Source organism: Alligator mississippiensis, chromosome 13, assembly GCF_030867095.1.
Source record: "Alligator mississippiensis isolate rAllMis1 chromosome 13, rAllMis1, whole genome shotgun sequence".
NCBI classification, from domain to species: domain Eukaryota; kingdom Metazoa; phylum Chordata; order Crocodylia; family Alligatoridae; genus Alligator; species Alligator mississippiensis.
This window is the reverse complement of record NC_081836.1, coordinates 57,860,957-57,874,978: the sequence shown is the minus strand read 5'-3', so window position 1 is coordinate 57,874,978 and position 14,022 is coordinate 57,860,957. Positions and strand designations below refer to the sequence as shown.

At 65.4% G+C, this 14,022-nt stretch overlaps 1 protein-coding gene across 4 annotated transcripts in view; it reads left to right on the top strand.

Annotated features, from left to right (window-relative positions):
- Positions 1 to 14,022, top strand: part of CASKIN1 (CASK interacting protein 1) — a 53,709-nt gene that overhangs the window by 22,463 nt on the left and 17,224 nt on the right. For 2 of the 4 annotated variants that reach the window (XM_059716586.1, XM_059716587.1), the window contains exons 2-11: positions 6,008 to 6,059; positions 7,530 to 7,627; positions 7,880 to 8,025; positions 8,352 to 8,447; positions 8,620 to 8,750; positions 8,911 to 9,019; positions 9,452 to 9,560; positions 10,437 to 10,531; positions 10,721 to 10,838; positions 12,825 to 13,040. In XM_059716586.1, coding sequence (XP_059572569.1) covers positions 6,008 to 6,059; positions 7,530 to 7,627; positions 7,880 to 8,025; positions 8,352 to 8,447; positions 8,620 to 8,750; positions 8,911 to 9,019; positions 9,452 to 9,560; positions 10,437 to 10,531; positions 10,721 to 10,838; positions 12,825 to 13,040 — 1,170 coding nt within the window. The remainder of the gene's footprint in view (positions 1 to 6,007; positions 6,060 to 7,529; positions 7,628 to 7,879; positions 8,026 to 8,351; positions 8,448 to 8,619; positions 8,751 to 8,910; positions 9,020 to 9,451; positions 9,561 to 10,436; positions 10,532 to 10,720; positions 10,839 to 12,824; positions 13,041 to 14,022) is intronic. The other 2 variants (XM_059716588.1, XM_059716589.1) reach the window with 1 other exon arrangement.

The window sequence follows — 14,022 nt, the reverse complement described above, 5'->3', positions numbered from 1 at the left end:
GCCCTGCCAGGAGCGGGCGGCTGGAGCAGGCAGCCGGCCAAGGTCGACCCCTTGCTCCCTGGCAGGGCGTGGCTGCCCGTGCCATGGGCCCCGCTCCTGCCTCCGTGCAGCCGGGAGCCTCAAAGCACATCCCCGTGCAGGCTCCAGCCGACTTCGTGGCATCCCGGCGCGGTTGGCGGGATGCTGGCTGTGCCCACGGGGTCACAGCCCCGTGCGTGGGGCTTGGGAATGAAGCGGTGTCGCTGCGCCCGGTGCCTGCCCGTCAGCTTCGGTGGCGCCGCACTTTGTGCTGCATAATCGCTGTTCCCCCGGCGCGGAGAAGGAGAGCTCCTGGATGAGCCGGGAGGGGCCGTGGCCACCGCGGAGGGATTGAGGGGGGCGTTTGTTTTCCCTCCTCCTCCCCTCGCTCTGACTCAGCCCTTCCAGGGGGGTTCGCTGGCGAGTGCCAGGCCCCGTCGCATTTGCTGCCGGGGCTGTCAGGAAGACGGATGGCCGCTCCCCGCGCTGTCGGGCTTGATGGAGTTATTTCCCATATGGTCGGGGGATGCACCATGTGCACGCGTGTGTGCGAACATCAGGCCGCTTCGAGGAGGGTCCCCCAAGTCCCGGTGGCAGGCGTGAGGCGTCTCTCTAGGGGCCCCGATCCTGCCAGCAGGCCTGGCCAGGCAGGCTGTGTTCAGGCTGTGGGCAGTCCAGCTGTGCCAGATGCTCATTTCTGGGTGATGTGCTCTATCACGTGAGAAGGGGCTGGGGGGCAGGAGATGCCCCCCTCCGCCACCCCCTTGCTGGTGCCCTTGGCAGTGTTCCCCGCTCCCCCCGGTGTAGACAATGCACCTGCGTGGCCTCGTCCTGCATGCGCGCAGGTCCTCAGGGCCCAGACCTTAGCCTCTGGGCAAGGTCCGGCCCAGAGGCAGCGAGACCCCGAGCCCCACCGAGGGGTCACTCAGCGGGGAGCCCTCTCCAGCCGCTTGAGCACCGAGCAGAGGCAGCTCTGGAGCGACGGCCAGCCCCCGTGCACTGGAGCGTGGGAAAATCTCCTTTTTCTTGAAAAATAGTGTTTTTCCACGGGGCAGCGGCACTGACAGCTCGTTGGCCACCTGCCCGCCTGCCCCCCCCATGCTGGCAGATGCCGAGCCAAGCAGCTCCGCTCCGCTTTGCTCGGGGAGGGCAGGAGTTTCCTGGTGAGTCCTTCCTGAGAAGCGCTTTCGCCTTCGCAACCCGCCGTGGGAAGCAGCGTCCTGGCAGCACGCGGCCTCCCTTGTGGCAGGAGGCCTCTGCGCTCCAGCCGGCCCTCGGCAGCGCCGCAGTCCACCCCAGAGGTGGCTGCATTTCCCCCGGTGCCGGCTCGGGTGTAGCGCGTGGTGCCGACCTTGCAGAGCGGTCCCCAGCCCAAAGGGAGAGGTGGCAGGTGCTGACCTGAGTCCTTGCGAGGATGGTCAGGCTTGTGCCGGGCTCTCCTGCAGGAAGGGGCTTCTCCCAGGGGCGCTCAGCCCCTGGCATGGAGGAGGGCATGGCCGGGGTTAGCAGCCCGGCATGTGCTGCTTGTGCCCTCCCCGCTGCCCAGCACCCCTGGCTGGCACCACCGTGGCGTGGCTGGGGTGGAGCTGCTCCCTAGCCCCGGTGCATCCCCTGCCCGGGATCCAGCACCGATCCAGCACCGATCTAGCACCGCATCTTCCCCAGCTCAGCTGATGGGGTTGCCATGGCGACTGCCCAGCTGTGTGCCGTAGTGCTCCGGCTCGCCGAGGAGGCTGGTGGCCAGCACGGTGGCGATGCTCCTGCCCCCGTCCACCGCTGCCCGCACGCCGGCCGGGCCCCCGCCACCGCCCGCCCTGCGCAGAAGTGAGTCTGGCCGTGCCGGGGCAGAGGCGGGGGCTACGTCAGCCCTGGGAGGCGCGGGGAAGGCAAAGTCCCTCTCTGCACGGGGCGACGCTCTGATGCCATTCTCAGCCGTTGCAGTGGGATCGGGCCCTGGACCCCCACGGGGGCTTTGGGGAGACGCCGCGAGCGACAGCCCGAGCGGTGAGGCATTGCAGGGCCGTGGACAGCAGCTGGGGGGATCAGGGCCTTGCTGGGGGTCACACGGGGCTGGGGGTGCCTCATTGCTCAGGAGCCTACAGCGGTTTGGGGCCGCCCCACGGCAGGAGCCCACACGAGGCTTGGCCCTGCAAAGGCGGCAGGGCAGGTGCCCCCTTCCTCCCTGCCCTTCTCGAAGGGGTGACGCTGGCAGCTGTCGTCCAAACCCTGCGGCGCCGTTTGCACTGGCCCGGCTTCCCCCCGTGGGGCGCAGATCTCCGGGAACCCGCGATCCTGTTGGTACCGGGATGGAGGCGCCGAGCACGGCCGGTTTCTGCTTAGCATGCTCCTACGGCAGCCGCTCCAGGCACGGACTTCGCTGCCAAGCCCCGGGTCCCCGGGGAACGGCCGGGCCTCTGCACAGCCGGGCAGGAGCCAGCACTGCAGGGGAACGCGCCCCGCCTCTCGCCTGGCTGTCTTCCTGCTCCTGGGCTTCTGAGCTGCTGGGGATCGGATGCTGCACAGGGCGGCTGCCGGCTCCTGGCAGAGGGAAGCCTTGCTCTGTGGATTGGGGCAGCGCTGCTGGTTCTGGCTCTGGCAGCCCACCGTGCCTCAGTTTCCCTGCCTCTGGAATGGGGATGGCACCCGGCCTTGGCAGAGCCCTGGGGAAAGCAGGAGGGTGCAGCAGGGAGGGGCGAGCTCGTTGCTTGTGCGTTCATCGGCCGGTGAATGAGATGCGACGGGCCTGGCAGGCGACTGGAGCCCCTGTGTGAAGGCAGGGAGGGTGCAGACCCGATACAGCACTGCCCCCCCGGGCACGCGGCTCTGCGGGGCCTATTTGCCACCTTTCAGGTTGCAGGGCATAGGGGAGGACGCCAGGCAGGGGTGGATCTGGGATTTCGAGAAGGGGGGTGCAATGTATCGTCCCCTTGAACACAACCCCGCGGTTCTCCAGACTACAAGAAACTGGAAGCTTTCCGTATAAGCTACGGGCCTATTCAGTGTCAGATCAAAGCAAAAAACAAGTATGACGATGGGAATGTGCATTCATTTGCTGTAGCCTGTATTCTGTATTAAAAACACAAGAAATTGGGCGTCAGAAGCATCAAAAGCGGTTGTTTTTTTAGCCCCGCCGTCCTTTGGATTACGTGCTCTCGGAGTCATAAAACAGCCCAACCTTCCTGAGCATCTTCCAGTGCTTCGCTGAGAGCAAGAGGGTCTTGCCCCTCTGCCCAGGGTCAAACCGATGTAGTTGGGGCAGGAGGGGATTTTCCCTCAGGTCAGGATATTGCCTTCCTCAGCAGCAGGGGCACGATCTCCCCGGGATCCCTATTAACTACCTTTTACAGAAGCAGGATTTTGGCCTCCGCGGTCCCCCTGCTTCGCCCGTGGCAGGTTCGCGTGGGATGTCTTGTGTCGGGGTTGACAGTAGCTTTGCCAGGAGGTCAGACCCTGGGTTTGTCCAGGCTGGTTTGCACAGGGCTGACCCTGCCTCAGGCAGGGGTTGGACTCGACGGGGCTTCTGGAGGCCCCTTCCAGCCCCACGGCTCTATGCTTTGATGATTTCCACATTGAATTCATGTTTTTAGCTGGAGGCAAGAGCAGTCTGCAGGGCTGTGTTGTAGGAGCTGCAGTACCAGGAGCAGCGAACAGACAGCAGAAAGGAGAGCTGGATTCATTAAAACCATTTTAAAAAGGGGAGAGAGGCGTTAACATCTGCGGAGTGAAGAGTTTAGAAGGAATCAGGTTGACGAGAATGAGCCAGGAAGTGAAGCGACTCCCTCGCTGCTGCTGTCGCTGCCAGGCCTTGGTTTGGGTGCAGCTGCACCCCCAGATCTGCCCTGGGAGCCTCTTGGCCTGGGCTGTTCACAGCACGTGCCGCTGCGTCGGGGCTGCGCTCCCGTTGGAGAGCTGCTCGCCAGCATTGCACCTAGCTAGACCCGAGTGCAGAGAAGGCCGGGCGCTGTGGGCAAGCCAGCCCCGTGGCAGCCCAGCTGCTACGTGCTGCCCCAGGATGGCGTGGCTACCCCAGGCGCTGGGCAGGTGTGAGAGCCTCCATGCACCACCCTCGAAGGCTGGACTTGTCCAAGCAGAGCGGAGAGAGGAAGGAAGGCAGGCCTCTGACGGTGCGTGGAGCTCGAGCTCTTCCTTGGCAGCAAACGCCCTGGTGCTGGCACACAGGTGAGCCCTGGGGCTCCCCCGCTGCGGGTCCGGCCTCCGCGCCAGGCAGCCGCTAGCCTTTGGGAGGCTGCCAGCAGCCCCTGCCAGCTCTCCGGCTCGGTTTAGTGCCAGGCTCCTTGGGACCCTGCCTGGTTTCCGGTGCGATTGAAAGGTGGGCAAGGAGCCGTGAGGCTCTGAAGGTGGCCGGGTGCAGCCAGAGGCTCTGGGGCTCCTCGCTGGAGGCAGCTTCCCAGGCAAGGGTGGGAGCTTTGCCCCAGCTGCCCTGGCACAGAGGAGGGCACCGTCGTGGGGCTGAGGAGCACAGGGCACGTGCTGCGGGGAAGGGGCCTGGCTGGGCCTGTTGGACCCCGAGTGCTCCGGGGAGGGGTGAGGGGTCTCTTCCCCGGGTGCAAGCTGCAGTGGACAAGGGGCAGCTGCCTCTCCCTGCATCCGTGAGACCCTCACCTTGCCCTCGGTCTAGATACCAGCCCCATGTGCAGCACCTCTCCGGACTCCCGTGGATGCCCTGCAGTGGCCAGGACCCGGAGAGAGGATGCACTGCATGTCTCTGTCGGGCTTGTAGACAGCAGGATGGTTCCCAGCTTCCCTGGCCTGGCATTGCCTCCTGCCCCTGGGGGCTGCTGTGTGGGCTGTGGAAATGGAGATGCCCCAGGGCACAGCAGCGCAGGGGCCATGGGGAGGGAGGTGGCCTGGGGCCAGGCTTGGCTGCAGACGGGCTCTCCAGGTTTGGCTGCTCCAGCCCTGCTCGTTGCATTGCCCTGAGTTGGTCGGAGGCAGCGTGGGCTCCTGGCCGCCTGCGCTGCCAGGAAAGGGGGCATTGCCAAAGACGCTGCCTGGGCGGATATCGGGCTCTGGCGCTGGGGACGCCCTTGGCTGTCAAAGTTGTGCTTCCTTTGTTGAGGTTTTAGAGGGCATCGGGGCTCAGGCCTCACAGCAGCTGGAGCAGGGGGTCGGAGCAGGGGGCTCGGGGCTGGGGGAGCTGCTGGAGGAGGCTGCTGGGCATGCTGAGGTGTGAGGGGGCCTGGAGGAGATGCTGCTGGGGTTTGCTAGGAGAAGCCGTGGGTGCGTGTATGTGTGCATGGATGTGTGGGTGCAGTCCAGGGACTGCGTAGGCATGTGCATGGGTGTGTGTGTACACAGTCCATGGGATGTGCATGGGTGTGTGCGTGCAAGTCCATGGAGTGTGTACCCATGGGCATAGGTGTGTGCAGTTCATGGGGTGTGCATCTGTGTGCACATGCTGTCCATGGGCTGTGCATGTGTGCTCATGTATGCATATGTGTGCAGTCCATGGGAGTGTGTGTGTGCAGTTCACAGTCTGTACATGTGTGTGCACATGCAGTCCATGCAGCATGTACATGTGCAGTCCATGGAGTGAGCAGGCATGTGCGTGGGTGTGTGTGTGCAGATCATAGGGGGGTGCACATGTGTGTATGTGTTCAGTCCATAGAGTGTGCAAGCATGTGCATGGGTGTGTGTGTGTACAGTTCATGGAGTGTGCATGTGAGCTTGTGTGTATGCAGTCCATGAAGTGTGCATACATGTGCATGGGTGCGAGCGTGCGTGCAGTTAGCACGTGGGGCGTGCGAGCCAGAGCCTGGACGCAGGGGGCACTCTGGCGAGCTGAGGTCTTGCACTGACTGGCTCACGGCCCTGGGGACAGCGTGTCCGTGGGCTGCAGGTGCCACCCTGGGGAGGCAGCGTGTCGGACTGCCCCTCCTCGGGGCCTGTGGGCCGTGCCATCCTGCCGCTACCCTGGGCGTGGGGCACCAGGCAAGCACCCTCATTCCCCCTTCTCTCTCCCTCCTAGAGCTCCTCGGATCTGCGAAGAAAGTCAACGTCAACTTCCAGGACACCGATGGGTGAGTGCCTGCCCCGGAGCCATGCTTGGGGCAGCGCCATCAGCCTGGGGCGAGGGGCAGCATCTCATGCCCCATCTTGCTGGCACCTGAGCGGGTCTCAGGGCAGGCTCTTGCCCCACGGGTTTTTCTCGCTGGCTGATGAGGAGCGAGATCCCGGGTGCCTCCCGGATGGATGCACGGACAGGACCGTTGCAATGGCACACACCAGACCTTGCTGGGAGCAGGAGCCGCAGCGGGTCGGCGCTTCCCCCACCACGTGCCAGCCGCAGAGCCGCGGATTAGCCGTGCCTGCCGCAGGCCTCCCGGGCGCTGCGATTAGAGATGAGCTGCGCTACAGCGTGCCGGCTGGGCGCTCGTGGCCCACCTGCCCCACTTCTCCCGGTTCCACCGGGGTCTCTGCCCCGTGGCGTGGACCGCGGAGCAGTGAGCCCTTCTCCCACCAACACGGGGCTGCATTTCCCCTGGGGGGCTACCCCGGCCCTTCCCTGTCGGCTCTGGCAGGAGGGCAGTCGATGCCCGCAGGCAGCACAGCCCTCCTGGGATTAGGATGCTTCCAGGAGACAGCCACGGATGGTGATGGGGCTGTGGCCAGCGGGCACCGAGGTGGATTTGCTCTCACACGGCCTCGCGCCAGCGCTCTGGGCACGGAGGCTGCCGGCATAGGGTCTGCCGTCCCCACCAGCTCCAGAGGCACGTGGCCGGCCCCAGCCTCGGCCAGAGCAGCTGGAGAACTGGGTCACGAGGGGGAGGGGGGTCTGCAGTTCACCGGCGGCCTCCCTCCCTCCCTCTGTCGCCTGCCAATCGTCCCTCGCTCGGAGCCCTGCGGCACGTGCGGCCCCGATCCAGGCTGGACCACAACCCGGCTCCCGGCCTCACCCCGCGGGCATCCCCCTGCCCGTGGCGGGGCCGGGCTCTGCCGGGCTGCATCTCCTTTGGGGCCGGGAGGCTTGGAGCATCCCACTCGGGTGAGCGTCTCCAGGGGCTTAGCTGGGATCACGCAGCTGGGTTTCCCATGACACTTGACCCCCAAGTTCTCCTTGGAGAAGGCTCCCAGGATTGCCCGGAGCCGCGGGGCTTGGCTGGGGAAGCCTGTCCCCGGCAGAGATCCCTCGGGGCAGGTTGAATACAGCCATGCATGGCAGAGCGAATGCCACGTCTGCCCTCCTTGCTCCGCTGTTTCTCCCGGCCTCGATCCCTGCGGCGCGTGGCGCAGTCCGGTGCATCAGCTCGGTGCAGGGCATCTCTGCAAGGCTGCCGGGGAAGGGGACTGGGGTCCCCCAGGCTGCATTGGGGACGGGCGCGGGCCCAGCAAGCAAAGATCTGCAAGGGCAAAAGCTGCAAGAGGGGCCCGCCAGGCAGGGATGGGGGCTCGCCACGGGGCATTGCTCCAGCGCCCTGTGCCGTGCCAGGGAGATGCCCACCGGCCTGGCCAGGGGAGCCCTTGCTTCACCGTGTGCTTTGCACCCCCAGATTCTCCGCCCTGCACCATGCAGCCCTCAATGGCAACACGGAGCTCATCTCGCTGCTGCTGGAAGCTCAGGCCGCCGTGGACATTAAGGACAACAAAGGTGAGAGCGAGGCGGGGGCTAGCGTGCAGCCCAGAGGTCCGGGGGCCTGCAGCTCCAGCTGGGGAGCCAGACCCCGCCTGGGCTGTGAGTGTCTTCCAGGGCACCGCGGACAGTGGAGCTGAACGCCTCGTCCGCTCTGGGTGGGGTGGTCCAGCCCAGACCCACGTCCCCTGGCACCTGGACATTGCACTGGCCAGGAGCTGGCCGGACGCGGTGCCCCCCACTCAGCCGGGCGCTGCCTCTGCCCCGCAGGGATGCGGCCCCTGCACTACGCCGCCTGGCAGGGCAAGAAGGAGCCGATGAAGATGGTGCTGAAGGCAGGGTCAGCCGTGAATGCCCAGTCGGACGAGGGCCAGATCCCCCTGCATCTGGCGGCCCAGCACGGGCACTACGACGTGGTACGGGAGGTGCAGGGGCCCTGATCGCTGCTTCGTGGCACTGAGCTGCTGTCTGCATGGTGGGGTGGGGGGCATGTGGCTGCTTGAGCCTCAAGGGTACCTGGGTCCGGACCCTCCTACCCCATGCATGGGGGCTCTGGACTTCTCCCCATCTCACCATGGCAGCTCCACGGGCGTGCTTGGCCCTTCCCAGGTGCCCATTTGCCGTGGGGTATAGTGTGTGCAAGGCGCAGGAGGGTTTGGGTGGGGACAGCAGGGCCAGTTGCTCAGAGCTCACCCTCCACCCCTCCGGGAGCATCGTGCTGAGCCAGTCTGGTCTCTCCCAGTCCGAGATGCTGCTGCAGCACCAGTCCAACCCCTGCATTGTGGACAACTCTGGCAAGACGCCGCTGGACTTGGCTTGCGAGTTTGGCCGCGTCGGGGTAAGTCCTCCCAGGCCCCATGAGGCAAGGCCGGGTACTCCCAGGCACTGGGTGGCCGGGAGGAGACTGGGGGTGCCCGATGTTGCACCATGCTTGGCGGCAAAGCCCCTCCGACCAGTCCCCTGCACAATGCGGGCTCCAGCGCCGGTCCCCACGTCTCCACTTGCCCCAGGTGGTGCAGCTGCTGCTGAACAGCAACATGTGTGCGGCGCTGCTGGAGCCCAAGCCCGGGGACGCCACCGACCCCAATGGCACCAGCCCCCTGCACCTGGCAGCCAAGAATGGGCACATTGACATCATCAGGTGAGCATCGTGGGGGCTGGACCCGAACAAATAGTCACGGTGGGAGGGAGCATCCTCCTGCTGGGACTGCTCTGCCGGGCTGTGGGCACCGACGGAGCAGGGGGCTGCAGGTGAGGAGTGAGGGGCCGTCTTGCTCAGCCGGCCCCTGCTGCGCCCGCAGGCTGCTGCTGCAGGCGGGCATCGACATCAACCGGCAGACCAAGGCGGGCACGGCCCTGCACGAGGCGGCTCTGTGTGGCAAGACCGACGTGGTGCGGCTCCTGCTGGATGTAAGGGCCCTCGCAGCTCCGCTGGGGTCAGGGGCATGGGCAGACCTGGCTGCAGGGCAGGGGCTGGTAGTGCACACTCTGGTGTCGATGTGCATGCCGCGAGCGTGTGGCATCCCCTGAGCATGTGCCCCATCTGTGTGCGTGCTCTGAGTGTGTGCTTAGCCCCATGCCCCATCTCTGTGCATCCCCCGAGCGTGTGCCATCCCCATCTCTGTGCATCCTCCGAGCGTGTGCCATCTGCATCTCTGTGTATCCCTCGAGCGTGTGCCATCTCCATCTCTGTGCGTCCTCCGAGTGTGTGCCAGCCCATGCCCCCTCTCTGTGCATCCCCTGAGCATGTACCAGCCCCCTTGAATGCTGGGCAGGTGCTTGGGGCTGCATCCTGCTGTGTATGCCAGCTCTGGGCCCCATGCCCCTGCCTGTGCCCTGCAGAGCGGGATCAATGCCCATGTCAGGAACACGTACAACCAGACGGCGCTGGACATTGTCAACCAGTTCACCGCCACCCAGGCCAGCAAGGAGATCAAGCAGATGCTGCGAGGTGCGAAGCCCCCCAGCCCCTTCCCATGGAGGTGCAGGACCAAGGGGGAGGGGAGCATACGCCCTTGCTTGAGGTCAGGCAGGGGCTGCCCCCGGGAGCCAGCTTGGCCCCTACAAGGAGCATGTGAGACAGGGCAGGGGGGCTCCTGGTCTCCGATGCTGTCTCCAGGTTGCGAGGAGGACGCAGGTCGATGACTTGAAGTTGCAGCAAAGCACGTTTAGGTTGGAGATCAGGGAACACTTTGCTGTCAGAGCAGGGAGGCTGGGGGATGGACGTCGGGGCAGGGGGGACTCTCCATCACTGCAGGGGCTCGAGGGGAGGGTGGGCAGCTGCTGGTCGGGGATGATCCAGGTGTAGCTATGGGGGTTTCTGGGCTCTGCTGCTTGCCCCCCCATTTCTGCTCCATGTGTCCGGGGGTTTATAAGCCTCCCCCAGAGGCGCCGGGTGCCAGGCTGGGCATAGGGCTGTGCCAATGCTCCTCCTGGGACCCAAACCTGGAGGGTCCTGGCTGGAGGGTCTTGTCCCTGTGCTCGGGCTCAGACCGATGCTGCACTGTGGGCAGGAAGGGATTTCCCTCCTGGTTAAACTGGTCCAGACTAGGGGGGTTGCCTTCCTCTGCAGCGGGGGCACGGTCTTGGCCTCGGGGCTCTGGGCTGTGTATTAAAACAACCTGGCGTAGATAGGACATTGCTGCCGCGGTCCCCGCAGCAGGCTGGGGTGTGAGGTCCGTTGTGTCAGGGCTGACGGTCGTCTTCGGTAGAGTATACGTGCTGGATGTACGGACGGGGCTGATCCTGCCTGAGGCAGGGCTTGGACCAGATGCCCCAGAGCCCCCTCCCAGCCCCGCGTCCCTGTGACTCCGACTCTGTCCCGCAGACGCCTCGGCCGCGCTGCAGGTCCGGGCCGTCAAGGATTACTGCAACAACTACGACCTGACCAGCCTGAACGTGAAGGCCGGCGACGTCATCACCGTGAGTGCGGGGGTGCAGGGGCGCGGGAGGCAGCCGGAGGGGGAGCGGTGCAGGCCGGGTGCCCACCCCCCTGGTCCCCGGTTTCGGGGTCTGGGGGATGCTCTGCCGCTGGGCTGGGAGTCCCAGGCTAGAGGCTCCTGGGCTCAGCCCCGGCGCTGCCCCACGCCCCCGTGCCTTTGTGGCCTGCAGGTGCTGGAGCAGCACGCGGACGGGCGGTGGAAGGGCTGCATCCACGACAACCGGACCGGCAACGACCGCGTGGGCTACTTCCCGTCCAGCCTCGTCGAAGCCATCAGCAAGCGAACAGGCAAATGCCCGTCTGCTGCCCGGTGCAGTGCGGGGCTTGGTGGGGAGGAGGGCCGCCGCTGTGTCTCCGTACGGGGCCACGAGCCTGGGAGCTGCTTTGGGAGAGGGGGGAGAGACGCGTGGACAGCAGCGTGGTGGTCCTGCAGGCCGAGCTGGCTGCCCCTTGCTGGGGGTTGCCCCAGGGGGCTGAGATGGGGCGCGAGGCACATCCCCCTCCCTGCGCCGTCTGTGGGCACTGCTGCCGGTCTGGGCCGTGGGCTGCGTGGGTGGACGGTGCTGGGCAGAGGGATTGGTGCCGTGCGTGGGCTGGAGGGGGTCGGTGCCCGTGGTTGTGCAGAGGGGGCAGCGAGAGGCGGGAAAGCCCCCGTGAGTGCGGTGGCTATGGCCAGCTGAGCCCACGTCTGTGTCCATGTGGACGGGGTCACGTCGGCGAGCCACCGGTCTCTGCTGGCTGGTCCTGCGCTGTCCCCATCCGGCCATCTCCGGGGCATCCTTGCACCCTGGAGGCAGCTCCTGCAAGCTGCCCGTCTAGGCCGTGGTGTCGGTCTGTCCCCATGCATGCATGCACGAGCATCCTCCGTGTCTGGGGGCTGGGGTCTCCATGCAGCACCCGGCAACCCTCTCCTGTGCCCACCCCCTCATCCCCACCTTCCTCCCTCTCCCCACACCAGACCCTGCCCACATGCCCTATCCTCCATGATTCCCCGGGGAGCCGTGGCTGTCCCGGTGGCTGGGGCACAAGGTCTCTGGTTCATGGCACGTCACCGCCATGGGGCTGCCCCGGTCCTGGCTCCGCGAGCCGCCATCTTGGGGGCACAAGTTCTGCGTGGTGCACGGGAGACACGGTCGCAGCGGGGACGGACGCCTCCGGCCATGCCCAGCTCAGCCAGGCCAGGCATCTAGCGCCCGCGTCTGCGATGGGCACCGGAGCTCGGGGTGCACAGGGAGCGCTGCGCCGTCTGGAGCCCGGGTGCCCCCTCCGCTCTCCGGCCCTGCGGCATCCCCAGGGCGCACGGCGGCTCCTTCCCGGAACATCGGTTGTGTCAGTCTGAGCGTGGCGGGAGGGCTGGTGCAACGAGAGCTTTCCAAGGCGGCTATCGATCCATCGGTGGATGGGAGCGCTGCCCTGGCCGGCCCCGCGGCGCGGTCGGGCAGGCCGAGCGCCGGTCTGTCTGGCTTCCTCGGAGGCCGGTGCCGGAAACGGCAGCTGCTAAATTGGGCCTGAAGCGAGCCAGGGACGCAGGTGGCCTGCCCTTGCTTGGCACATGGAGAGGCGCGGGAGGGGATTGGGGCCGAGAGCCGCGTCCCCTGGGCACGGGGCCCTTCTGCAGAGGGACGAGCTGGCCCGGGCAGCGTGGGGGGTTGCTCCCTGGCTGGGGCAGGCTCGGTCAGTCACGTGGCAGGCGTCTCTGGTACCGGAGGAAGCTGCTCCAGCCTGGCTCCGTGTCGGGGGCACCTGGGCGCTCATCCCGGCGGGATTGGGGCACGTTGGGCCGGATGGTGGGGATCCCTGGTGAAGTCGCTGTTCCAGGTGCAGGGAGCTGCAGGGTCTGGGCCACGGGCTCTGCCCCGTGCACGGGAGCTGCAGGGCGCGGGGCTCCAGAGCATGGCCCGCGGAGCCCGTCTGTGTTAGGGACCATCGTTAGGATGCCTTTGTTCGGTGCCAACGGGTGCTGGTAATGAACATCAGCCGGCCCTCCCGCTCCCCCAGGGTTGGCTGTGGCTGGGGCGTCTGCCCCGGGGCAGCGTCCGTGGCCTGCTCTCGTCGCTCCCAGCCTGGCCCGGAGCCCGTGTGCCGCACGCGGAGGGGGGAGAGAGGCGATCCCAGGCCAGGGCCCCCCCAGGGCTGCCCCGAGGCTGCGTTCGGGCCCCCGCTGGGCTCGGCTCGGCTCGGCTTTGCTTTTGGTTGCCCGTGTGGTGCGCGGCTGGCTCTGAGCGCGGCCCCGGGGCCCTTTCATTTTGTCTCTTGTTATGTTTCTGTTATCAGGTTCATGGGAAACGGTAACCATTAGCCAGCACTATCAAACGATCCCGCTCCCGGGCCCCGGGGCAGCTGTGCTTAATGGCGACGCCTCGGCCCATCCGCTCCATCTCCTGCCTCCACCTCCACCTCCTCCATCACATTCCCATCAGCCTCTTTTCAGTTCCTTTGGCTATCACAGGCTGCCCCATAGCCCTGCGGGGGAGCGGCACTGTGGACAAGGTAGTTTGCGGCTCGCTTCATTGCTTTCCTTTATGTTGGGTTTTGGTGGGCCTGGCCGGCTTGGGTTTTTTTCCGTTTGGCTTCTTCCTTCCCTTTGCTTCAGTGTGCAGGTGTGTGTGGGCGTGTGTGTGCAGGCATGCATGCGTGTGTGCATGTGAGCAGGCATGTGTATGCGTGTAGGCGCATGTGTATGTGCGTGGGAGCAGGGGTACATGCATGTGCAAACGTGCGTGTGTGTGAGCAGACGTGTGTGTGCGTGCAAGCAGGCATGCGTGTGCATATGAGCAGGGGTGTGTGCGTGCAAGCGTCTGTGTGCAGGTGTGTGTGTACATGTCAGCAGGTGTGTGTATGTGTGAGCAGGGGTGTGTGTGTGTGCAAGCATTTGTATGTGTTTGCATGTGAGCAGGCATATATGTGTGTATACATGCGAGCAGGTATATATGTGTGTGTGCAAGTGTGTGTGTGTGGAGGTGTGTATATGTACATGTGAACTGGCATGTGTGTGTGCGAGCATGAGTGCATGTGAGCAGGCACATATGTGTACACACATGCAAGCAGGTATATACGTGTGTGTGCAGACGTGTGCATGTGAGCAAGGGTGCATGTGTGCAAGCATGTGTGTGTGACTGTGCGCATGCATGCAAGCGTGCTTGGGATGTTTACATATGAGTAGGGGTGCATATGTGTGACTGCACATGTGTGCAAGTGTTTGCACATAGGGGTGTGTGCAAGCAGGTGTGTGTGGGCACGTGTGTATGTATGTATGTACATGAGCATGTGTGCGCACATGTGTAACCAGGCATGTCTGTGCAAGTGTGTGAGAGCATGCATTCATCCAAGCACACGTGTGTGCAAGCAGGTGTGTACAGCCTCCCTCCCTGCTTCCCTCCCTAGAACTGCCCTAGCATGAGTGCGGCACGTGGACCTGCCCCAGCGTGAGGGTGGGCCTGGGGGTTGCTGCCTGCCCCCCCCCACACCCATG